At 39.5% G+C, this 26,715-nt stretch overlaps 1 protein-coding gene and 1 pseudogene across 2 annotated transcripts in view; both read left to right on the forward strand.

Moving 5' to 3' along the window:
- Positions 1-1,105: 1,105 nt before the first annotated feature.
- On the forward strand, positions 1,106-2,579 carry LOC140532143 (RAD9, HUS1, RAD1-interacting nuclear orphan protein 1-like; annotated as a pseudogene).
- Positions 2,580-6,779: 4,200 nt separating this feature from the next.
- The window catches only part of LOC140496761 (fructose-1,6-bisphosphatase isozyme 2), a 48,772-nt gene continuing 28,836 nt past the window's right edge, over positions 6,780-26,715 (forward strand). The window contains exons 1-5 of one of the 2 annotated variants that reach the window (XM_072596931.1): positions 6,783-7,061; positions 10,602-10,717; positions 13,342-13,504; positions 17,414-17,506; positions 23,376-23,516. In XM_072596931.1, the coding sequence (XP_072453032.1) occupies positions 13,424-13,504; positions 17,414-17,506; positions 23,376-23,516 (315 nt within the window). In that variant the 5' untranslated portion in view covers positions 6,783-7,061; positions 10,602-10,717; positions 13,342-13,423. Of the gene's footprint in view, positions 7,062-10,601; positions 10,718-13,341; positions 13,505-17,413; positions 17,507-23,375; positions 23,517-26,715 lie in introns of both variants that reach the window. The other variant, XM_072596930.1, reaches the window with a different exon arrangement.

The following is a 26,715-nucleotide window of genomic DNA, read 5'->3' on the forward strand; positions in this document are numbered from 1 at the left end:
AGAACCTATGTGCACAAAAAATTTATGTAAGTATATATCCCTTTTGTGATTGTTGTACAGTCCTGTCCAACTATTCATGACCCCATTTGGGGTTTTCTTGACAGAGACACTGGAGTGGTTTGCCATTTCCTTCCCCACTCATTTTACAGATGAGGAAACTGAGGCAAACAGGACTAAGTGACTTACCCAGGGTCATGCAACTAGTAAGTATCTGAGGCCAGATTTGAACTCAGGAAGAGGAGTCTTCCCGACTCCAGGCCTGGCACTCTATCTACTGTGTCACCTAGCTGCTCCTTTTACACTTCAGAAAAATTGAGGGTGTTAGGCACCAAGCACAGAGAAAATGATCTACCAATGTGAATGAATATTCTATATCTTGATAAGGAAAAGAGGCTTTAAGTAGTTCATTTCATATTAAAAAGGCAGGAGTACCTAAGAAGTCTCTAAAACTAGATGTGGACCTTGTCCTTAAATATGAGTAATAAATTCCTTTTCCTCTAAGGGACTGAATATAAAATATGTGTATGGGATATGTCATGTCTTTATAGAACTTGCATAAGAGGCAAAGGATACAAAAGCACGTATGAACAAATATAGGAAACATAAAACACTCTACCCATTACACACATTTGCTGTTCAGTTGTTTCAGTCATGTCTGTTTTCTTGGCAAAGATTCTAGAACAGTTTGCTACTTCCTTGTCTAGCTCATTTTCTAGATAAGGAAATTGAGGCAAACAGGGTAAGATGACTTGTCCAGGATTACACAGCTATTAAATGTTTGAGGCCAGATTTGAACCCATAAAGATTCTAAGACTAGTGAGTGCTCTATCCACTGTACCACCTACCTGCCCTGCCCCTGCCACATTATGCTTCCCTGAAAAAAAAAAACACAGCACCTTGAACTTTTGTGATCTGAGTAACAGACAGAAATTATCATGAAAAGATGGTCCAGATTTCTTGGCCAGCCAGAGAATGGCTACAAGTTATATTTCCCTCTTCACCCATTGCTATCTCCTTGGAAGAAATGCAAATACTAGTCCTAGAAAACATAGCTGTTATTCTGCCAGGGATTTCTGGGGGGACTGGAGAATCATCATGTAAGGCCATGGCCTGCTGTATCCCTTGGAAGACTTCTTCTTTTTTTTTTTTATTATTATTATTTTTTAAATGTTTAACAATCACTGCCATACAATTGAGATTTTATCCCCCCCACACCTACCCCGCACTACCCCCCTCCCTCCCCACGACTACACACAATTCTGTATAGGTTCTACATACACCCTCCTATTGAGTACATTTTCATCATAGTCATGCTATGTAGTCGGACCAAAATAAATGGAAGAAATCATATAACAAATCAAAACATGATACACAAAAACATAGACATACACACACATGATCTGCTACATTCTGTGAATGACTTCCATATTTCTTTCTCTGAGTGTGGAAGGCATTTTGCCTTAGAGAACCACCATTGGGATTTTTTTTTTTTAAGAAGTTCTTGTGTTATTACGAAATTCCAAGTCTACCAGAAAAAACTCTCGCACACTGTGGTTGTTGCTGTGCACAAAGTTCTCCTGGTTCTGCTCCTTTCACTCAGCATCGGGTCATATAAGTCCTTCCAGGCCTCTCTGAAGTCTTCTTGTTCATCATTTCTTATGGCACAATAGTACTCCATTACATTCATATACCATAATTTATTCAGCCATTCCCCAATTGATGGACATCCCCTTGACTTCCAGTTTTTGGCAACTACATAGAGTGCTGCTATAAATATTTTTGTACATGTGGGACCCTTTCCCATTTTTATGATCTCTTGGGGATATAGTCCTAGTAGCGATATTGCTGGGTCAAATGGAAGACTTCTTCTTGAGGAATGGCCCCTTCCAATCCTTTGACTCCAAGCCCATAACTTATTGAGTGTCTCCTCAATTTGAAAATATAGTGAGTGAAAATCTTTGGATTCTATAATCTTTGGAATCTGATAAAAGGGTCAAGTGGAAAAGCTACCAAGAATAGATTTCCACCTCTGTCCTTGGAGAGTTCAATGTCTTTTTTTTCAGCAAAATTGCTCTAGAGGTCCTCCTAGTCATGGAGTGTCCTATGAAGTCTCAAAAAGATATGGCCAGAAGGCCCCACATTCAGTACCCAGAACTATGAGGAATTGCTTTCCAGTGACCTTCAAAATCCAGATTACGAGTTTATCCCAGTCGATTTCCAAATTCCAGAATCATCCCCTTTGAGGAACACTGGGCATAGGCCCATGGACCATAGCATATTAGGAGGAGCTGTCCTCTCCTCACAGATACTCCTGAGAATCCAGACCATGGACCTGTACTGGTTACAAACACATTAGAAGAGAAATAAAGGCTTAAGGTAATTTGGAGACAATGGCATCAACTTCATACCTCAGGGAGCGAGAGAAATTGAGCATAAGCTAGTTCCTTGTGAAGAAGAAACAAACACTAGTCTCTCTTTACCAAGCATTTGGATCCAGGAGGGTAGACACGTTGCCCACGAACGGTTTTTGTAGTGCTTCTAAATCCATTTTATGGCCCTTGAAGAGATCATATCAATAGACTTGATTATCAGTTAGGACCCTAGGGGTCCTTACCTTTGATTTCATATGGAGTAATAAACCCCATACTCACCATGTGAACTAAAGCTAAGGCACCCTAATGTATTTCTCGACAATGCTAGTGAGTGGTGTAGCATAGGACTTTCAGTTTATATTTTTTCTTACTATTTATCAACAAGTGAGGTTGATGCATTTATCTAGTTTAAATAGAACTCATAGAAGTTGGAAGAAAAATATGAAAAGTATTTTCACACAATATTTTCAAACAATTGTAAATATGTACTTGGGATGGAATAACATAGTAAATTTTTTCAACATTTACAAATAAATACAGAAAGCTATCAGTGAAAAAAAAAAGCCACCCAGTGACTTCTTGTGTTTAATTCCATCATCGCTACTACCACTGCTACTGTTCTAGACACCAAGAAAACACAGGGACTTCATCCGCCACCACCACACCATCCATACATGGGACCATCATTTACAGCACATGGAGAAGTTTTGAATGCTGTGGATAAGTTCACTTACTTTAGTATTGTACTTTCCAGGGATGAGCACATTGATAATGAAGTTGATGCATACATTGCCAGAGCTAGCTCAGAGTTTGGGAGGCTCCAAAGGAAAGTGTGGGAGAGAAGAGGTATTAGACTGACTACCAAACTGAAGGTCTACAGAGCCATTGTGCTAACTTCATTGTTGTATACCTGTGGAACCTGGACAGTCTACCAGTGCCATGCCGGGTAACCAAATCGCTTCCATTTAAATTGTCTTAGGAAGATTCTGAAGATCACCTGACTGGATAAGCTAGCAGACACTGAGGTCCTTTCTCTAAACTAGCTTGCCAAGTATTCAAACTGTGTTTCAGAGAGAGCAACTCCAATGGGCTGACCATGTTGTTCGAATGCAAACCATATGCTTGCTAAAAAGACCATTTTATGGAGAGCTCACACAGGCTAAGCATTCACATCGTGTTCAGAAGAAGTGGTATAGGGACACTCTCAAGGTCTCTCTTAAGAATTTTGGAATTAATTGTGTGACATAAGAGACACTGGCACAGAACCGTTGAGTGTGACATGCCCATATCAGAGAAGGTGCTGTGCTCTATGAGCAAAGCAGAATTGAAATAGCTCAAAATAGCAAAAATAGCAAGATATGTAGAGTATCCACCCCAAATGTTCACACATGCTATTTGTGGTAGTGCATTCCGAGCTTGTATTGGTCTGATCAGCTACAGTCAGATGCATTGAAACTTCAGCATAGTGATGTCATTTTGGTCTTCTTTGAGAACAAAGGACAGCAACCACCAGCCAACCAATCCAAACACTCTTATTTGTCAACCTTTCCTTTTTAAAATGGGGATAATTATTTTCAGTAGTAGGTATATCTGAAAACACATTTATAGGCTGTTGGAAATAAGATGCAATCTGGAGGGAGCCTGGAAGGGAAACATAGGTGCCCATAATTTCACATACACAGACACACACACAGACACAGACATACACACACACAGACACACACATACACACACACAGACACACACATACACACATGCACACACAAAACCAACCCAAAGATAAAGCCTAATGATTGAAATAGAGACATTCACTTCCTGGAGGGTCACAGGATCATCATTTCTCAGACCCCACTGGTCCCCAGGATGCTCTTGTCTCTAGAGAAAATGTCCTGCAAGGCAACCCTTGAAGGGCATCCCTGTTGCTCATGGGGCATCCCTCCCTCTATAATTTCAATCTTGTTCTCCTCTCCTCACTGGGCTACAGTAGGCAGGAAAGTTTGAGATGCCTGGGGAGGTGGGCAAAGCTATGTGATATGGGAGGCAGAGTTATCCCCAGAGGGTCAGGCAGTCCCTGGGGACTGAAGGGTCATGGCCCTCCTCTGACTGTCCATACCTGAAATACCCCTCCTTTTCTCAGGTAGACTGTGCCTCTTTAGCAGGTACCCTCTAAACTTCCCATTCTAGAGGACAGCCCTAGTCATCTCTCACTCTAATTTTGGTTTTACTGAATGTTCACTGTTCAGGGACATAAAGTGGGATGACTTAAGGAGAACAGCCTCATCAAAAGAGATGGGCTCTTTTAGTTAAGAGATGGGGAGGGGTGCCTAGCAGCTATGGAATGTTATATATGCTGACAGATCTAGCTACTGTATCAAGCGATTTTGTTTAACTTTTTTGACTATTAGAAACAAAGATTCATTGAGTAGGGGGAAGGGAATGACAGTGACGTAAAAACAAAAGACAGCAATAAAAATGAATTTTTAGTGTAAGGGGGAGGGATTTGGGAGTGCCTGATCAAATCTAGGAGTTGAATTAACCTTATTCAGACACTGTCCGAAGGCAAATGACAGTACGCAGGCAACTCCTGATTATTGTCTGACAGAATTACACTTTCTTGTGGTCTTATGAAAGTAAAGTAGTAATTTTTTTCATGTTTCAAAACTCCCTCTTTATCTTTCCTCTTGTACTTTTTTCCATATGTAGTGGGGGGTGCGGTGGGGATTGAGAGGGGGGTGGAAGAATGTCTTGCTCTTATTCTGTTTAGCAAAAGAACATGGCAATGTCCTTACACTTAGTCTGAGAGGGGCTTTCTAAGATCGAGGTGCCTGAACCTTGATAGTCTATGTAAGAAGAAAGAGGAATTTTGAATTCCCTAGGCAATGTCACCCTGGAATTAACTGCTTAGCCCAGAGGTGGGCTTCCTGTGGTCTTCAGTCCACATGCGGCCTTCTAAATCCTTAAGTGTGGCCTTTTGGCTGAATCCAAATTTTGCAAAACAATTTGGATTTAGTCAAAAAGCTACACTTAAGGACCTAGAAGGTTACATGTGGGTTAAATGCTGCAGGTTTCCAACCCCTGGTCTAGTCAGAGAATAGAGGTTTTCTGGGCTCTATCAGTTTGGGTAGTTGCTTCATGAGTAATTCCAAGTTCCAATAGTTTCTGAGTTTGAGAGTTTAAATATTGTACTTCAGAGAGAGATTTCCTGATGCAAAATGCTCCTTAAAGAAAGAAACGAACAATCCACATGGTTCCAGGGCAGTATCCCGGTTGGGAAACAAAGCCTGCGAGCTACTTGGATGTTGGGGTGCCAGTCTAAGGGAATGGGGGCATCTATTTGTTTATCAAACTCCAAAATATGGTTACCATCTTGGATAAATCTAGCTGGAGCTTCTTAACCTGTAGGTCGTGGAGTCCTGAAAAATTTGGCAACAGTAAAAAGTTTCTGAACGTGCAACAACCAAAAATTAATTAGAAATCCAATGTGTAATGAATTCGAAGTATTTCCAGCAGCACTTGCCCGTGTTACATCTGCAGCCTTGGTTCTGAATGCATAGCATGCACACTTTGAACTGTGCATGTTCTTAGGGCATGCAATGCCCAAATGCTGCCAAAATGCAAAGAGGGGTTTCGAGTGGAAAAAATTTAAGAAGCCCTGATCTAGACAGTAGGGTGGTATTAAAATTCTTGGGGAGACTAATAATAATAATTATTATTATTGTCATTATAATAAAGTTAGCAATTATATAGCACTTTAAAGTTCATAAAGCACTTTATGTCAGTTGTTCCTAAGAACAACACTTCAAGGCAAGTGCTAATGTTATCCCCATTTTACAGATGAGAAAACTGAGGCTAAGAGAGGCTTAAGACTTACACAGCGTCACACAAAAAATAAATATCTGAGACAAGATACAAACTCAGGTCTGTCCTGACTCCAAGTCCAACATTCTATCTAACTGTACCGCTTAGGTGTTTATGTGGTTAGTACTGGTAATGACAACAAAAATGCCAAGTTCAGTTTCCTTATGGAGGGAGTTGATAGGTTATTTGCAGGCTTTATGCTTCTGTATTTGTTCACACGCTCCTTTGAATCCTTTGAATGTTATACATTCTCTATGGAGAAGAATAAAGACTGTCCCATACTTAATATCCATATTATACATTGACTGTATCAGCTGAAGCAGAACGCTGAAAGAGAAACTCTCCCCTTCTTGATGGGGTTGGGTGGGAGGTGAGGAGGAAAGAGAGGGACAGGGACAGAGATAGAGACTGGATAGTAGTACATTTCCTAAACCTGCTTGTGTGGCTTGGAAGACATCCAAGATGAGAGATTCCAAAAGGCATTTCCCTGAGGGCTATTCCAAGGCATTTACATCACATGGTTTCTCTTAAGAACACTGGCACGGCCAGTACATGTTTCTCCTTAGCATTAATATAGTCAACCCAAGGGGGACTCAGCTCTTAAAAGGAGAGAACAATTTCTTGCCCCGAGACGAGAATCATCTGAGATCTCTTGGTCAAAATGGCAGACAGAAGCCCCTTTGAAACAGATATGCTCACCCTCACCAGATTTGTTATGGAGAAGGGTCGACAAGCTAAAGGGACAGGAGAGCTAACCCAGCTGCTGAACTCCATGCTGACAGCCATCAAGGCCATTTCTTCAGCTGTGAGGAAGGCAGGCCTCGCCCATCTGTGAGTACTAAGGAGAAAAAGAAGCCTGGGGTGGGGTTAGACTCAGACAAGACTATAAAATAAAGGATCTCCTAGGGAGATTTTTTTTTTTTAAAGAAATGCTTCTTTAGGAACAAAATATAAATACTTAAAATTAGTTGTTAGCAAATAAAGAAGTCATTTAAAAATATTAATATACATTAAAGCTTAAAACTGCACTAAGACTTTTGGGACATCTTATCTTTTACAGCAGGGTATAGTGGTGGCCTCTAAGTAAGGAAGACCTGAGTCTAACTCACCCATTACACACACTGGCTGTGTGATCCAGGTCAAGTACATTAACCGCTCTATGTCGCACGGTGGCAACTCTTTAGGACTCCCTTGTGGAAGAGTTGTCACTCTACGTTGGTCATGTTATTTTTTCCCACTAGGAATTCCTTAAACAAGTAGTTCTCAAAGTGTGGTCCAGGACCTCTGGTATCATGGTTCACTGTCCTTTTCAAGGGGTCTGTGAGGTCAAACTCATTTTCATAATAATTTTTATGATAATACAACATCCTCTTACTTTCTAAAACAACAAATATCAATAAATATAATCTATGGAAACAAAAGGTCTCATAAGAATGCAAAGGAGTCCCAAGACCTAAAAGTTTGAGAACCACTGCCTTCCCCAAATGAATCACAGGTCACTGCCCCGCAAAACCAAGCATATATGCAAATGGACTTTTCCTTATACTGCATAAGAACTTATCTTCCAATAAAGTAATAGGAAAAAAATATATGTCAATAACTGTTGACTGTTATTTTGTTTCTAATGTAAATGTAGCAGGCTGGAATTGTTTTAAGTGCATTTACACAAGTGAATTTTCAGACTGAATAAAACAGGCTATGTGGATAATGTAACTACATGTGATCCTACACAAATATGGTGCTCTGTCACTACCTTCAAAGGCTAATAGTCTCAGCAAAAGGAGTTTATGAAGTGATTTTCAAATTAATTTTCAAGATTTCCTCTTTTTGTCATTCTTTTTAACTTCCCTCAACCCATGCTCAAGCAGATTTATTATTTGTCTCATGTCCTTCTCCAGTCTCCATCCTTTTCTTATCTTTTTATTTTTTACTGCCTTGTCAGAAAGTGTAGGGTATGTGTGAGTAGGGTGGAATAGAATTCAAAGAGAATCATCAATAGATCTTCCTTCATCTTTCTTTCCATCCCTTCTGCTTTAATGTCAAAAGCAGGGTATAGCAAGTTATAGAACCGTAGGATGACTTCAATTCAGTGTTTGGTTAAAAGAAATGACAATCTTACGTTTTCTATTGTAATTTTCTGTATATTAATACAAATGTGCCACCCTATATACAAAGGACCATCCTGCTGAAAGACAGCCTTCCATTATGGAAACAGGTCACAGTCTGGATATCAGGAAAGTTGTGTTGTAATTTTGGCTTTAACACTTGACCCTGAGGGAGTCATTTCACTTTTCAGGCTCAATTTCACGTACCTGCATAATGGGGATAATAACACTTTGAAATGTCAAACCATAGAGTTTTAATAAGGAAAAAGTCCTTCATAAACCTTAATGATGAGTTATTTCTCACATTTTCAACTTTTGCCTTGCTGATGATTTCTCTTAATTTCATTATCATTCAATGAATATTTATTGAGGACCCACTCTGTGTAAGGTACCACATTAGACACTGTGCTTTGGGTCCTGACAAAAAACTTCCTCTTATTTGCTTTGAAGGGCTTGGCTTGGAGTTTCTGATTGAGAGTATTAAAGTGTTTTAAACATTGATTTCATATGGAACTGAGGAAATCTGATTAGGGTCAATTAATCTATGATCCTATCCAACCAGCAGGTGGCAGGCATAACCCATGGAAACTAGCTTCAAAGAGACTATCCTCTGCTTTTCGTGTCAGTATTACCTTCCTATAGCAAATCAGTATATTCTGGTTTAAAATAATTACTTGTAACTTCAGGTCAGCTTTTTATTTATAGATCTGAGCGGCAATCAAGAGGACCAAGTCAAGTCGAGCAGCATTCATTGGCTGTTGCTGTTCAGATTTTAGAACTGATCCTAGAGTAACTGGTGTCGTGATGGTTGTTCAGTTGTGTCTGACTCTCTGAAACTCCATCTGGCATTTTCTTGGCAAAGATATTGGAGTGATTTGCCATTTCTTTCTCCAGTTCATTTTACAAATGAGGAAACTGAGGCAAACAGGACTAAGTGGCTTGCACAGATCACACAGCTAGTAAGCGTCTGAGGTCAGATTTGAACTTGGGTCTTCCTGACTCCAGGCCCCAGGTCTCTATCCACTGCCACCACCTAGCAGCCTCTGGTATTTATTAGGCACGTCCTATGTGCCAGATACTGTGCTAAGTACTTCAGGATACAAAGAAAGGTAAAAAATAGCCAGTGCTCTCAATGAGCTCATGTTCTAATGGAGGAGAAAGCATAAACAATTAAGTACATACAAGGTATGTGGGGTAAATTGGAAGTAATTTCAAAAGGCAACCAGTAGTGGGAGCGGGGAGATGGGATGAAAAGGGGACAGGAAAAGGCCTCTTGTAGAAGACTGGATTTGAGCTAAGTCTTGAAGAAAGTCAGGAGGTGCAGGTGAGGAGGGAGAGTTATTGCAAGCATGGGGAACAGCCAGTGAAAGATTACGGAGTTGAGAGATGGAGTGCCGTGTGTGAGAAGCAGCAAGGACTGCAAAGTATGTGGTAAGGAGAAAAGCATTAGAAGACTGGAAAGAGAAAAAGGTTTTCAAAAATCTAACAGATGATTTTGTAATTGATCCTAGAATAATAGATGAAACTACTGTTGTTCTGTTGTATCCAACTCGTTGTGACCCCATTTGGGGTTCTCTTGGCAAAGATATCGAAATGATTTGCTATTTCCCTCTCCAATTCATTTTACAGGTGAGGAAAACAGGATAAAGTGACTTGCCCAGGGTCACACAGCCAATAGGTGTCTGAGGTCAAATTGGAACTCAGGTCTTCCTAACTCTAGGTCCTGTACTCTACCCACTGAGCCACCTCACTGCCCAAGATAATAGCTAGCCACTGGCATTTATCAAGTAGGGGAGTGACTGAACTTTAGCAAGATCCTTTGGCATCTGAGTGGAGGATTGTCTGGGGTGGGAAGAGACCTGAGGTGGAGAGATGAACTAGAAATCTAGTATAAAAGTCCAAATGTTATGAGGGCTTATACCAGAGATGCAACTGTGTCAGAGGTAAGAAGATGTCTATGAGCAACTTGGAAAAGGTAGAAACAATTGGAATTGGCGAGAGATTTTATATATGGGGTGAGAATGAAGAGCTGAGGGTGACACATAGGTTGCAAGTCTGGGTGACTAAGAGAATAGTGCTACCCTACATAATAATAGGAAAATTAGGAAAAGAAGAGGGATTGGATGGGGGTGGGGGAGAGATGAGTGCCCCAATTTTGTAAAGGAAAACATTTTTCCAAGACTTAAGAACACTGGTCAATGCAACGACCAATCACTGCTCTAAATTTAGAAGATGATGGTTAACCATACTCCCTATCTCTTGGCAGAAAGATGATGGACCTCAGGCACAAAATGAGACGTACATTTTCAAATACAGGCAAATATGTGAATTTGGTTTGCTTGACTACACTTCTTGTGATAGCAGAGGACTTCAATTTGAATGGTAAATTGGATAAGTGGGTAGTGATAATGATTTTAAAAAAGAAAAAATATGTCAAGGAAATATTAAAAACACAAAGGAGAGAAATTCAGGCGACACAAGTAGGCAAGATGGTTTTGCTACTCTCATGTTAAATTTAATGTCCTCTTAAAGCAGGAAGTCTTTGCTTTTTTGTATCATGGGCTCCTTTGGTGGTCTGGTGAAGTCTATGCTTCTCAGAATAATGTTTTTACTTGCATAAAATAAAATACATAGGATTAAGAAGGAAACCAGTTGTATTGAAATATAGTTATCAAAAGGCATCAATAAAATAGCACATGTAAATATATGTTTATAGCTATGTCTATATACAATGATATCCTATTCTAGTGCCTTGCCACAGTGAGGAGGTCACCTGGGTTTTCACAATCTTTTATCAAATTGCAAACTCTGATCACTGGAAAGATTTCTAGTAGGTGTGCAGTGATGGTCTGCTAAAGACTAGTCTAGCTATATTTAGAAAGGATTATCATCAGTTAGATAGCAAAGGAAGAAATTTTTTCCACTATAAAAATTTATGAAGACTATGTTATAGTGTGGGTTTCAATCTGAATTAGTACGGGCATTTCTCACATGGAACAAATTATAGATCCTTGAAAAATTGAGATATTTAAAATGTTTCATAAAAAATACAGACAGCTGACATACCCCATTAGGATCTGCTCAACAGAAAGAGAACTAGGTTTAGAGGAAGATTCCCAGCATATCAAGTGGACTTTCTAGAGCAGTAGTTCTCAATATGTGCTCTGAAGACCTTCTATGTGTTCCCCAGATCCTTTCAGGAGGACTACAAGGTCAAAACTGCTTTTATGATCATACTAAGATGTTACTTGTCTATTAAAATACTCTCTCCCTTTTCTAAGAGTGTGAGACCCAATTTTCTTCAAATACTTCAACCATAACAAGAGGTAGCAAAAGATGTAATATAGAAGCAGATATAAATTACCAAATAATTGCACTCCTTTCACATGCCAGTGAGGTTATGCTTAAGATTCTGCAAGTAATATGTGAACAGGGAACTACCAGAAGATCAGGCTGGTTTTTGAAGAGGTAGAAGAACCAGAGATCAAATTGCCAATATTTGCTGAATCATAGAAAAGCCAAGAGAGTTCCAGAAAAACATCTACTTCAGCTTCATTGACTACACTGTGTAGATCACAACAAAATGTGGCAAGTCCTCAAAGACGTAGGAGTACCAGATCATCTTACTTGTCTCTTGAGGAATCTGTAAACACACCAAGAAGCAATAGTTAAAATTAAAAATGGAACAACCTATTAGTTTAAGATTGGAAAAGGAGTACAGCAAAATTTTATAGTGTCACTTTATTTGTTTAATAAATTATATTAATTATAATATAATATGCTATATTATTTAATTATATATTATATAATTATTCAAGTATAATAAATAATAAATAAAAAGAGTAAATCATGCAAAATGCTGGACTGGATGAATTAAAAGCTGAAAGTAAGGTTGCCAGGAGAAAGAACAAGAATCTTAGATATTCAGACCTCTACTATGTACATCATCATATAGTCATAGAAGCAGGCTCATCAAAGCCACCATGTAAGTTGGCAACAGGTAGAAACCATTGCAATACTCTCAGAACTGGGCTCTCATTGGTTAGTTTCCCATTATACACAAGTACCTGTGCATGTGTACTATGTTTACACAGCATGCACATGTATGAATATATACATGCACATGTATATACATAACATATCTAATTCCCCCCCCCGAACAATTCTGAGTACTTTTGACTCTACGAACCTTTACTTTTGTAGTATGTCAATATCGTCTCCTGTGTGGTTACAACTTTACTGAATTGTTTTTTAAATGTAGTTTTTTATGAATAAAGTTTCAAACTGAGAATTTGTGTTGCAAAATTTTTAATTTTCTGTAATTACAAGAAATGAAATAACCCACATACACATGTTCCATAAAAGATAGTTTTTCTTTTTAAAATATTTGTTTTTGCTCTTAATTTTCAGATAAGACTGTGCATCAAAATCCTAAAAATTTTAAAAATTTAACATTATAGTGAGAAACAAAAAGCAAAAAGTGTTTTGTGATTAGTTCATTCTAAATACTCTGCATTATAGGAGTGTTGAAATTAGAGAAAAGTTGCAACTGAGAAGTATTTACTGCAATGTAGATTTTTCATAATATGATATATATGGTTTTTATTTAAATTTTATATGTTCCTTAAATTTATACTTTAATATATTCTTTAAAAGTAACTTTTTTATTTTTCTATTTTCTGCTCCATTCCTATACCACACAGGGCATATTTGTTTCTGTGTTTTGTTTCTCTGTGTCAGTAGAAATGTCATGTAAAGATTTTTATCCCTGCTTTTTCTCCCCTCTTCCCTTTTCTCTTCTCCCCAGTTTTCTGTCCTTGTAAGGGGGTTCAAACTTTTAAAAAAATTTTTTAATAGAGTCCAGAAAGATTCGATGCCACGAAAATAGGAAGTATCAGGGGCAGGATTTGAACCTAAGTCTAATCCTTTGATTTCAAAGACAAATGCTTTTTCATGATACTACACACTGAATCTCTATATTACAGCTGTGTTTTCAATCTCCTTAGGTATGGAATTGCGGGAACTCTCAATGTGACCGGTGATGAAGTTAAGAAGTTAGATGTCTTATCCAATTCCCTGGTTATTAACATGCTCCAGTCCTCCTACGGTACCTGTGTCCTAGTCTCGGAAGAAAATAAAGAAGCTATCATTACAGATAAAGAGAAGAGGGTGTGTATATTCAAGCACCCCTAAGTCTTTCCTTGTCTGGGTTTGGGATGGTATTTTCCAGTTTACCAGTAGATGGTGATATTGCACTGGTCTCTGTGTTTGTTATTTTCTGCATCTATTTGGTTCTTTACCAATGAGTCTATGGTGTTGGGCAACCGGATAAACCATAGCTGGAAGACGACTCATCCAGGAATTACACGGGGGTGATTTACTGAAACTCTTATTAGTCACTGAGTGACAAGAGAACCAGTAAAGCAGGACTATATGTACACCTTTGTGGCCTTGTCATGGACAGGCATTTGGGGTGGAATATCAGTCTGAGTTAAAGAACATGGGGGAGGAGGTGGAATATGGGAACAAAAGGAGAAATTTAGGTACCTTTTTCCCCTTCCCCTCAAAACATACAAACAAAACATGCTGCAGTGAGGCAGTTTCCTGAGGCCTGAGATGTCTTTATAGTGATCGGGTGGGGGGGGGGGGGGTCTTTATCCTTTTTTACGTCATAGACCCTTCTGGCAGTCTGGTGAATCCTATGGTCCTCTTCTCAGAATAATAATTTATCATCTAGATTCATAATTGGAGGAAATGCTAAATTACAGTTAGAGACCACTGAAAATGGAGATGCATTTTTTTTCATCATCCCAGTACATGGATATCCAATAAGGAAACTGATGGAGTTCAAAGTTAATTGCTTGTTTTTGTAAGGCAGAAAATAAGGCAGAAATCACAAAAAGTGGTCAGAGGCAGACTTCCCCAGGTTATAGATTAATTTTACATTCTTTTCTTTCCTCTTTCTTCCTCTGGCTTTTGGCCCTTTTATTGCAAGTTAAGCATTCACTTCTTCTCCTTCTACCCTAGGTTGGTCTAGCATAAAAGAAGGAAGTGGTTAACAGGGTGGGTGACAGTGTTGAGCTAAAAAGGGATCTCTAAATATTCAATCAATGGCTAACTCTAAGAAGATGAATTATAATAGAGACAAATGTAAACCCCTAAACTAGGGTTTTAAAAAAATAAACTTCGAATGCACAAAAGAGGAGAGTACAGCAAAATAAGCGTTTACATGAAAAAAAAATTGGGCCAAGGTTAGTAGACTTCATATGAGATTCTGGTAAGGGAGGAAAGGGAGGAATTATCATTTATTATGCTCCAACTATGTGCTGAAAACTTTGCCAAGTGATTTAAAAATACGACCTCATTGGATCTTCACAACAACCCTCTGAGGCAGGTGCTAGTATGACACATAAGGGTGACATGATAGATAAAAAAGGTAATTCAACCTTGGGTTGTATTGTCTTGAAAACGAAAAGTGATTGGATACTTTATCTTGCCACAGCCTTGGAGAAGTACATCTCATTCTTGCTAAATGTACTCACAGGACATTAATTCTATTTATGTTAACAATTTCTGTCCATGAATCATAATTCTCAGTCATGTTATCAATCAAATCCAAAGCAAGAAACAAACTTGAGGCTGAATCTGATATATATATATCTCTGTGCAAAAAATATACCAAGAAAAATTGTGTCAAGTTAACAAACATTTATTAAAAACCTGCCTTGTGCTAAGCACCATGATAAGTACTGGGAATTAAAGAAAGGCTCTTAAGGAACTCACAGTCTTTTAGGGGAGACGATGTACAAATAAATATGTACAAACAAGGTATAGACGGGATAAATTGGGGGGTACTCTCATATGGAAAGTAGTAGGAGCTAGATGGACTGTGAATAAGACTATTGAAAGGAAAAAGAATTATGTGTCTCACTAGTTTAACTGTTCTGATAGATATTTGCAACTTTGGTTTATTAAAAATCTTATTCTGCATTCAAAAGTTTTCTTTATAAAAAATTGATGAATCTGTTTTATTTCTTTTATGTATATGCTTGGAGAACCCTAGAATTCATTTCTTTTCATATCGAATGGGGATATGTGAATTCTAGGGGATACAGAGACCAAGAAAAGGTTGGGGATACCTGTTGAAAGATTCTTAAGTCTGGGACTAGTTGGACTAGGTGGCCCCTAGGGTACTCTACAACTCTGAGATTCTGCAACGTTTGTCAGCAAGATGAGAGCAGATGGAAGAAGCCTGTAGTAGAAGGAATGCTGGATCTGAGTTTGGAGAGACCTAGGTTTTAGCTCTATCTTTCTGCTAGCTAATTAGATCCATGACCCCAAACAAGTCATTTCCCCTTTGGGGGCTTCTGTTTTCCCATCTGTAAAATGAGGAGGTTGGACTAGAATAGCCTATAAGGTTCTGCCTAATTATGTAATTGTATGATTCTGAGAGACAAAAATCTCTGATCTTTGAATGGGCTTCCAGTTTTGACACCCTGTGCTATGTCATGCTGTGCCGTGCTTTTCTGTTGCATATTAGGAAGATCACTGGACAAAGAACCAGAGACCTGGGTTCTAGCTCTTTCTTTGCTACTTACTTATGTGTTGGGCAGTTAGGTGGTACAGTGGATAGAGCACCAGTGCAGGAGTCAAGAGGCCCTGAGTTCAAATCTCACCTCAGACACTTGACACTCATTAGCTGTGTGACCTTGGGCAAGTCACTTAACCCCAATTGCCTCATCCTGGGTCATCTCCAGTCATCCTGATGAACATCTGGTCACTGGATTCACATGGCTCTGGAGGAGAAGTGAGGCTGGTGACCTGCATAGGCCTCCCTCACTCAAAACAAAGTCAAGTTCAAGTCATGTCACTGTTTCCCTGATGGCATGGTCTTCTTCGGCAATGAAGGACGAATACACACTTATGTGTGACCTTGGGCAAGTCATTTAATTTCTTTGGGCCTCAGTTTTCTCTTCTGTAAAAGAAGGGATTCTGAATTAATGGTCTCTCATGCCAGATCTAATCTCTTGACTCTTACATCCATGTTAGAAGGATGGTCTCTAAGTATAGTTGTAAAATAGATTAAGCTTTTCTTTGGCAACCTTTCCTATACTCTCCCCTACCCCTTTACATACATTTCCCTAGACCCATTTCAGCTATCCTGCATAGGGACTATTCATCTACCCTTGACCCAATGCTGCCACCCCACTTTTCAGGCTCCCAGTTGATCAGAGTTTTCCTCTAGGGAATTCTACTCTGGTTGATCTACTTCACTCTGAGGCCCCACACTCCCCTAGCAACCAGATCAGTTGCTGTCATTTTCTATTCTTCTATTGGAAACCACCTTCCCAGTAACTCATCCCTAAATCCAAGTCTCTTATGCCTTTCCAGGTTAACAGTAAAGTAATCTGGAAAAAAAGCCTCAAAACACTCTAATCTATGATAGCATGCTAATGAGAAAGAACTAGAGACCTTAGGTGCTTACACACATATATGGTAATCATGGTCTTTTAGGCATAACACTCCCACCTCTTTTTGTCTGACCCAAAGGAGTGACTCTAAAGGTAGGAGGAGGAAGGGTGGTGTAACAGTGGACTGGTAGGGGTAGATATTTTGATACAGGAAGGGCCTTGTCCCTTTGTAGGCAGCCACCTACACTGCTTATAGGTAGGGCAGGCCCTGGGTACCAAGATTGAAATACATTGACCCCACACCTTCCTTGTGTAATTAGACATCCTTGATAATGAAATTCTTTTGATTTAAGTCACTTTTTGGAAGAAAGATTGTCTGGTGGAATTAAAAACAGGTGGAAGTTCAACAGGCAGATTTCAGTTCCTCAGAAACTTACTGCCCACTTAGGAATCTCCTCTAAAATCTCCCTATAAGTGTACAAACAGAAACTGAATGACCAGAGATGTTGAAGAGGAGATTTTTTTGTGGGTAGGATAGACTCAGTGACCTCTGTGATCCTTTCCAGTCCTAACAGTCTATGATGTTGACATCAGTGATGCAGCGTTTGTAATTGTGTTGGGTGTACAATGTGCTCTTAATTGAATGTTGTTATGTCTACTCATTCAGGGTAAATATGTGGTCTGCTTTGATCCACTAGATGGCTCCTCCAACATTGACTGCTTGGCATCCATTGGAACTATATTTGCAATCTACAGAAAGGTATGAATCTGCATGTTCTTATCCTTAAGACTTCCTTATATTTGAGGTTCAGCGGGAAACATCTGCGACTAGGAGTTAGGAGACCTAGATTCTTGTTCCAGTTCAGCACTTTCCAGATGGAAATTGTCTCATTTGAAGAAAAAAAAAAAGACTGGGTTGAAGTTCAGCTTATTTTAATACTTGCTTTTAGAAGCTCTCATAGTTTAAAAAAAAAAAATACCTCTCAAAGATACATAACTCCAAATGGGAGAAATGTTGTACTTGCTGAGTCAAGATGCTCATTATCCCTCAATTATGCAATTAAAATTTGGCAAGACAATAACCCTCTTTGCTGATATCAACCTGTTGTTCTTGCAAAGGAATTAGAAGGTGTTACTTGATACTTGATAAATTAATTTTTTTAGTAAATGGTTTCAAAACCCACTGAAACACTTCGTTTCTGTTTCCAAGTTTTCCATGGGTGCAGATAAGAGTCTTTATAGGTAGTTGGCAGCATTTTGGGTTGAAGAAAAAAAAAGCTTAGTTTTATAAAACGTGCTGCTCAAAGTCTTGTATATTTAGCTAATATCTCAATGTACAATCAATCTCTGTTTCCAATAATTCTGATAATTTTGATATTTTTTAGATGACTTTTTGTCAGATCTGGTTTTATAATTATTTTTATTTGGCTACATGATAAAAGAGGAGCTCATATTAGAAGGGTCAGTTCTGTTACTTTCTAGATTGCTTGTACTCATATTTTTAGTTCTATCTTCAGTCTGCAGTTGCTTTGTAAAATCTTTCAGTCAGTCAACCATTTTGCAAAAAGTTTATATAATTCATCAATCCACTTAGCCAGGAACAAGAAAACTGCAATGAGTCAAAATATGCTTAAAGTAAACTAAGGAGTGGGCCATGGTTCACCCTTCTGCAACAAGGAATTCCCACTTGTTTCCCTTTCTGATATACAAACTGAGTGACAGAGCCATGGTCAATCCAGATAGTAAATTAAATAGCTTAATTTCTTTCCCTTTTATGGCCAAGCAGGAACTTCTGAAAAATAAAATTATTTTAAATATAATACTTCCAAATTGCAGTTACAGGATTCAAGCAAATTTCCTAGAAAAGCAGTTGTCTAGTGTCAAGTAATTGCAGCAACCTCACCACCTCCAGCCTTCCCAGATTTTGTTGGAGAATCAGCAAGATCCATCCCCACTTCCAAAAAAAAATACAGATAAAAAAAACTTCTGCTAATATAAAAGCAACCATAGTTCAAGTAATAATTTTTTAAAATGGAGTCCAGCAATGAATGTAGCACAAAAATATGTATGTGGGGCCAACTGCATTTTTGTAAAAAGGGAAATGGAGAAAAGGTAGGTTTTTAAAGGGAACCTGGAGAAGGAGCTCTCTCCCCTAAGACAAAAGGGAGAATGATACTGAAGGGAAGGAGCTTTGAGGAGCTAAACTTTGGGCATGGTTTTTAAAAAGGATCTGAACCTATAGTGTCCCTCTCTCTCCCGGGAAGTTTTTTTCCCTGTATCTAGAAGCAGCTGCCCGCCCCCCCGCCCCTCCATAGCCATCACTTGACTATGATTCTACTACTGGTACTGCAGCCCCTCTGTTGTTGCAACCCCTGGTTTTCATGGGCTTGTGAAAGATTAGAGCTGCCTGTTGCTATCAAAGCCTCTGTACCTATTGCTTATGGCTGTTGCCAAAGCATTGGTAGCTCCTCTCACTGCTTTTCTACTTTAGTCACCATAGCTGTTAATTGCCAATTCTTTTGGAGAAAATATTCTGTCTTGTCCCCTGCCATGGCCACCCTGAGATGTCCTAGACCCATTGCTATCCTCACTACCAGGGTGGATATTTTCGTCTATAGATGGTGTCTCTGGATGGGCTGAAACTCAACATGTCCTGTCTGTGATGGAATCCCCCTTTTTGAACTTCAAAGAGGTTTTCTTATGTTTTTTGGAGGGAATTCCAGGTCATTATCAACTACATTTCCTTTTAAACCACTGACATATAGCTTCTTCACCTTAGGCATGAGTATCAGGGGGGGCAGAGTCCTTCCTGGTCATGCCTTAGCTTCATTGTGTTGCTGTCTAAGGAGTGACATAAGGCACCTCTGGAACTTTAGCCTTCTCTACATTGGAGTGAATCTTGGAACTGAATCATTAGGACCACTCTTTTTGGTATAAGTATATGTGTACCAGCATCCTGAAGAGCCTTCCATAAGCTAGACTTACCCATTTCTGTGTTGAAGCCACTGATACACAATTAACACAATAATGAGGAATTCATCTGTCCAGCCTTGGCTTTCTCACTACCTTTGTCTTCCTATTTGCATGTAGGGAAATTTCAAGGGTGCTACTAAGTTATTTCAGGCAGGCAGCAATAATTTATTAAACATATGCCAAACACTGTGCTAAGCACTAGGGATAGAACATAAATTTAAAAAAATTCAGGCTCTGCTCTCAAGAAGCTCATGGTCTAATAGGGAGAAAACATGCAAACAAGCTATATACAGGATAAATGGGGGCAATCTTAGAGAGAAGGGCTTTTCTCTAAGAGGAGATCAGGAAATGCTCCTTGTAGAAGATGGGGTTTTAGCTGGGGTTTGAAGGAAGCCAGGAAGGCAGGAGACAGAGATGCAGAGGAGAGAAGTCCAGGCATGAGTATAGCCAGTGAAAATGCCCAGGGAAGAGGATAGAACCTACTATGTGATAGGCACTGTGCTAAGTTCTGTTTTTACAAATATGATTTCATTGGATCCTGTGGGAAGGGCTATTATTATTTCCATTTTACGTTAAAGGGATGGAAATCTTGTGCAAAGAACAGCAAGGAAGCTGGAAAGGGTAGGAGGGGGCCACATGTCAAAAGGCTTTGAATGACAGAGAGTTTGGCATTTGATCCTGGAAGTGATAGCTAACCACTTGAGTGTATTGAATTGGAAGAGAAGGGTGGGCAGGAGACATGGTCAAACCTGTGCTTTAGGAAGGTCAGTTTGACAGCTGATTAGAGGATGGTCTGGATTGAAGGGACACTTGAGGGAGGTAGATATAACCAGAGATTATTGCAGAAGTCTAGGTTTAAAGTGATTTCCTTATTCTTATCCTAATTGGGACTTAGCAAAACAAGAACATCTCAAGCAAACTTGGTGGGGTGTGGGGGTGGGGGCAGCAAAATGGGAGGCAGGGGCTAGATATACATGACAACCAAGAGAAGATGTTGGAATGGATAGTGCCCCAGGAAGCAATGGTGACACATAGGAGACAGAACACAAAAGTCACCATCTAAGCAGGCGTGTAGAGTGGAAGAGATGAGATCACCCATACTGATTCTGACACTTCTAGGAGTGTGTGGAAGGATCATATTTCCTGTACTCACTGGGAGGGAAAGGCCCAAGGCTGGTGAATCCTCCTGTCTTTTTCTTTTCCTCTTTCTTTCTGGGAGAGCTATGACTATAGGCAAAAATGAGTCAGCTATTTTTAAAACAGAGCTGGTATGAGACATGGCAGGCTGGCCATTTTTCTTCTCCATTGTCTTCAGGAACGTGGTTTGGAAGGAAAACAAGGCTTCCAGAGGGACAGAACAGAAAGTTACACCCAAAGGAAAGATCTAGGATGGAGAAGTGCCACCCTTCCACCAGAAGGAAGGGAAAATCGCCCTCCTCACTAACAGATAAACTCTCTCTCCTCCCATTGCTACACTATACTATCTCAAATCTGTCAGATGGGGCTATCTGTACCGATAGGTACAGTAGGATACTACTGACCTTATATGGATTATGCTATATACAAGAGTCCTGACAAATAATAAAGCATTACTTAAATGCAAGGAGCAAATTCTGTTATTTTACTCTAAGTATTGTTTTAGGGGACAGAGTTCAACCCATTTACAAACTGTGTTATAACAGGGTTATCTTTCATACTTTAAAGAATATGCATATGTTTTACTTTTTTAAATATTTTAATCTGCTTCCATTGCCATAAGTCATCTCTAGAATTTTCTGCCAGACAGGGAGAGTGTTTGAAATTTGAAAGGTACATGGAGAACATAGTTTGCCCAATTCAATAGCAGAGTAAGCCGTGATAGAATACAGTTAGGTTGTGGTTTATGTAAAATTTAACTGAGCATAAATTTCAAAAATGATACCAGGTCACATTTAATGTGAGCTAGTTAAGGGTTCGGGGGCAGTTAGATAGTGCAGTAAATAGAGGGTCGGGCCTCAAGTCAGGAAGACTGCTCTTTCTGTGTTCAAATTTGGCTTCTGACACTTGCTAGCTGTGTGACCCAGGGCAAATTACTTAACTGTTTGCCTCAGTTCCTCATCTATAAAATGAATTGGAGAAGGAAATGGCAAACCATTCTGGTATCTTTGCCAAGGAAACCCCAAATGGGGTTACAAAGAGTTGTGCACCATTGAAATGACTGAACAAGTCAAGGGCTTTAACAAGCCATTGTGTCCTCATTCCATACTTGCTTATGGATCTGATGTGCTGTCGTGCATATTACCAAGAGTTAAAGAGCTTTTCACCAAATGGACAAATGGAATAATCCTTCAGATGAAAATAATGCCAATGCAAAAAGGAAGAGGCTACATTACATTAGACAAAAAATTTGATTTCACGTAGACAATCATGTCTCAAAATTTATGTGAAAACTAAAAGAAATTACAAGAGAAATGAGTGTACATGTGGGCCCTAAGTGTGTGTGTGTGTGTTTGTCCTTCCTTGCCGAAGAAGAACATGCCCTCAGAGAAATAATGACTTGATTTGCACTTGACTTTGTTTTGAGTGAGGGAGGGCTGTGCAGGTCACCAGCCTCACCTCTCCTCCAGAGCCATCTGAACCCAGTGACCAGATATTCATCAGGATGACTGGAGATGACCCAGGATGCACTGGGAGAGCTTGGCCCCTTTAGGCCAAGTTCTATTCTGGTACTCACTTAAGGTGAGGTAATGCCCACTCATTGAATAGGCCTGTTTAAGAGTAGTCAAGGGATGACTCCTTTAATAAGGCAAAGAAAAATAAAGACATTGGGCTGGGAGGGAAACTTAAAACAGAGATGTCAAACACACGTGGCCCAAGCAGCACCTGCAAGAGATTTTTACATTACATTTTACATTACCAGAGTCAACAACACTCTCAACCTGAATCAGATTAAAATGTAATTGGGAAATATTTGCCAAAAATAAACAAAAATACAAAAAACCATAGATATCACATTTTAAAACTAAGTCAATATATGACCCACAGGGATCCTTATCTGCTTCTATTTGAGTTTAATACCACCAACTCAGAAAACTACATATTAATATTACCAGTTTTCTATCTTATTTTTATTTATTGTGTTACGGATTTCTCAATTACATTTTAATCTGGTTGAGGTGAGTATTGTTGTAGACCTGATTGAGTCCTCTGCTTTAAAGGCTCCTTTGGGCTGCCTCTATTACTTACTCATTAGTTCCACATTCTCCTTTCTTTTTTCTTGACCCTTTTGCTTCAAGATTTCATGTGTTGTTTCCAATGAAAACTTTCTCTTCGAGAGATATACAGAATAGCAGTTGAGGTAGACACAAGAATGATCTCAAAGATCATGAGGTAGCCACAAGATACTGTTCTCAAAGGGGTAGGAGATTTGTGGTCTGATGGGATTTCTGGGACAGGACTCAGCTGCAAATGCCTGCTAATAAGTGATATTCAGGACTGGTCATCTCAAGATGATTCTGAATTTCCGAAAACTTCATTTATTGTGTTTTATTGTTTTTTTATTTCATATTCATTTATTGGATGCATTTCTAGGCTAACAGACTTATTTGAGGAAAGGTTATTTGCTTTCTATTTAAAATAAAACATAATCCACATATTTTCTGTCTTCTTTTTCCCAGACCACAGATGATGAGCCTTCAGAAAAGGATGCCCTTCAGCCAGGGTGCAATATTGTGGCTGCTGGCTACGCTCTCTATGGCAGTGCTACCCTGGTAGCTCTTTCCACCGGACAAGGAGTGGACCTCTTCATGTTGGACCCTGTGGGTGTCATTTTATCCATGTCTCATCTACTTTTTTGTGCAGATTAGAGTTATAACTAGGGTGAGGCAGATGCACCAGGATAAGTAACTCAGGGTACTGAAAGCACTTTTTGAGATTTGCTTACTCTCCCACCTGTGAACAGCATTATGGCAGAGCCTGTTTATCCATTATCTTTTTTCCTCATCCTGTCTTCCTTGTCTCCTCTGCCAATCTCTGAAATCTAGACGTGGCGATATGTTCTCTACTCCCTTCCCTACTGAGTCTTGCCTGTCTAGGGCCTCATCCACTGGCGCCTATAGCTTCCTTGTTCAGCTCCACCCTCAGCAGTGGTAGACCTGTCTTGTCTTGGGGATGCTTATAAATTTTGTCATCCTGCTCATCTCTACCTCTGGCAGTTTTAATGTATTTCTCAACACTTCCCCCCAACCCTAGCTCCACACACCCTGGCCTCAGGCCCCCTCTTCCCCCAGACACACTTTCAGCAAGATAGAAATCTTGCAGTATCTCAGGGAAAACTTCATTCACCCACACATTCCCCTCTATCTTTGTCTCAGGTGAAAATTTTGCAAGTTCAATTCAATAAACATTTATTGAAGACTTACCATGAGACAGGCATGGTGCAAGATTCTGTGGATGCTGTCCTTGTTCTGGAGATGCAAATACAAAAATGTGAAATAGTCTTTTCCCTCAAGGTGCTTACATGAGGAAAGTAACATGTACATAGATAAGCCAGTACGAAAAATCTAGAAAGTAAATATGAAGTGATTTTCAGTAGTAGTAACAAATGGAGGAGTTGGTGAAGGCCTCTTGTGGGACACAGCACTTGAGATGAACCATGAAGGGCACTATAGGCTCTGAGAGGAGAAAGCGAATAGGGGGAATGTTCCAGGTATGAGAAATAGCCTGTCTAAAGGCCTCAAAATGACCAGTGGAATGTTTTGCCCAGGAAACTCCTGGCAGATCAGTCTGATGGAACTTAGAGAATGTGAAGGAATATCGAATTTATTCTGGAAAAAAAAGGCTGGAATCAGCCTTTGTGAAGTACTTTAAATGCTAAGTAAGAGACATTCAGTCAATATTTAGAGAAATTAACTTTGACTATTCATTGGAAGGACAAATACTGAAGCTGGAGTTCAAATACTTTGGTCACATAATGAGAGGACAGAACTCTTTGGAAAAGACCAAGGTCAACACAAGGATGTTGGGAAAGACTGAAGGCAAAAGGAAAAGGGGATGGCAGAGGATGAGTTGAATAGACAAGTGTCAGGGAAGCAAAAGCAATGAACATGAACATGGACAGATTTTGAGATAGAGTGGAGGATAGAAGGGCCTGGTATGCTATGGTTCAAGGGGTCAACAAATCAGATATGACTGAACAATAAAAACAAGGAGACCCTGTATTGTATCCTAAAGACAATGGGGAGCCATTGAAACTTCTTGTACTGTGGTGTGAAACATGGAGCACAGAATTGTGCTCTAGGAATATTGATTTGGCTGCTCTAGATATAGAGGTATATTCTTTGCTTCATTTGCCATAGTAGATGGATTTTTAAGAAATAGCAATGTTTCTCATGGTCCTATGCTTAGAATAGGTAGATTAGATTAAATGGGAGTAATACTGGATTCAGAGAATCCAATTAGAAAATATTTGCAGTAGACTAGGCAAGGGGTGGGGAACCTATAGCCTGGAGGCAATTTAAATTTGGATTCAGTCAAAGGGTGGCACTTGAGGACCTAGAGGGCCACATATGACCTTGAGGCCACAGGTTCTCCACCCTGGTCTAGGCAAAAGCTGATGAGGACTTGAATCAGGTTGGTTGTGGTGTGAATAAAAAGAATAGATGTGAGAGAGGTTGAGGAGGCAGAATCAGTAAAACCTGGCAACTAATTGGCTGTAGGGGGTGTTTGAGAAGGAAGAAACATTTATGAAGCACTGTTAGTTGTTTAGTCACTTTCTGTTGTATCCAACTCTTCATGAACCCATTTGGAGTTTTCTTGGGAAAGATACTGGGATGATTTGCCATTTCCTTTTCCAGCTCATTTTACAGATGAGGAAACCGAGGCAAACAGAGTTGTGTGACTTGCCCAGGGTCACCCAGCTAGTAAATGTCTGGGTGGATTTGAAACCCTGATCTTCCTGACTCTAGGTCCAGCACTCTATCCACTGAGCCACCTACTGTGTGCCAAACATTGTGCTAGGTACTGAGAATATAAAGAAAGAAAATAAAAATCCAGTCCCTGCGGGGCGCTCACAGTTAAGTGAGAGAGTGAAGTTGAAAACAGCTATGTACAAGCAAGATATAGACAGATAAGTAGGAAATAATCTTAGAGGAAACATTGGTACTAAGAGAGATTAGAAAAGGCTTCTTGTAGAAGCTGAATTTAGCTGAATTTTGGATTAGGATTTTAGGATTAAATTAGGATTTTAGCTGAATCTTGAAGAAAGCCAGGAAATCTAGGAGACAGAGGTAAGGAGGGAGAGTCATCCAGGCCTGGGGGTCAGCTAACAGAAATGCAGAGTAGAATCAGGAGTCAAGATGGTGGAGTAACAGGAAGAATTATAATCAAGCTCTATCATTATTCAGGATATTTTTACATCACCATGCTAAACTACTAATTTTGTCTTTACCTGAAACATCTTTAGGAGGGATTGAGAAAAATCCAAAAAATCTTGTATCAAGATCTAGATAGGAGCCAGGGAGACCTAATAGTCATCATCTAATACAGTTTCTTCAATATGCACCAAAAAACTCATTTATAGCTTGCCAAAAGGTACATAATTATGAATTTTTGCTAAGGTACACAACCCTAGTCCACTGGGGGGTACCAAGCTTTGCTCTAGGAACATGGGTACCATTTAGCATTTGTATCCCTTTCCTCACCACCTTGTGACATAACTAGTACAGATATTATTATCCATATTTTATAGGCAAGACTCAGAGAGGCTGAGATTTATTTGCCTGAGGACACAGAGTTAATGAGTAGTAGAGGGAGGGGCTAAGACCCAATGAGTCTAGTTCTCTTACTCAACAACACTGCTGTTCTGCTCAGAAGATAATCTGGAAGCTCAAATGTGCAACTATCCAAGTGCTATGAAAGTGCATAATCAAGTCAGACCTCCCTGTAAGAAAAACAACCCAGAACACCTACACTCCTCTTAAAAAAATCTGCCAGAAACTTTGAGAGAGTCAGACAAAT

This window comes from Notamacropus eugenii, chromosome 3, assembly GCF_028372415.1.
Source record: "Notamacropus eugenii isolate mMacEug1 chromosome 3, mMacEug1.pri_v2, whole genome shotgun sequence".
NCBI classification, from domain to species: Eukaryota; Metazoa; Chordata; class Mammalia; order Diprotodontia; family Macropodidae; genus Notamacropus; species Notamacropus eugenii.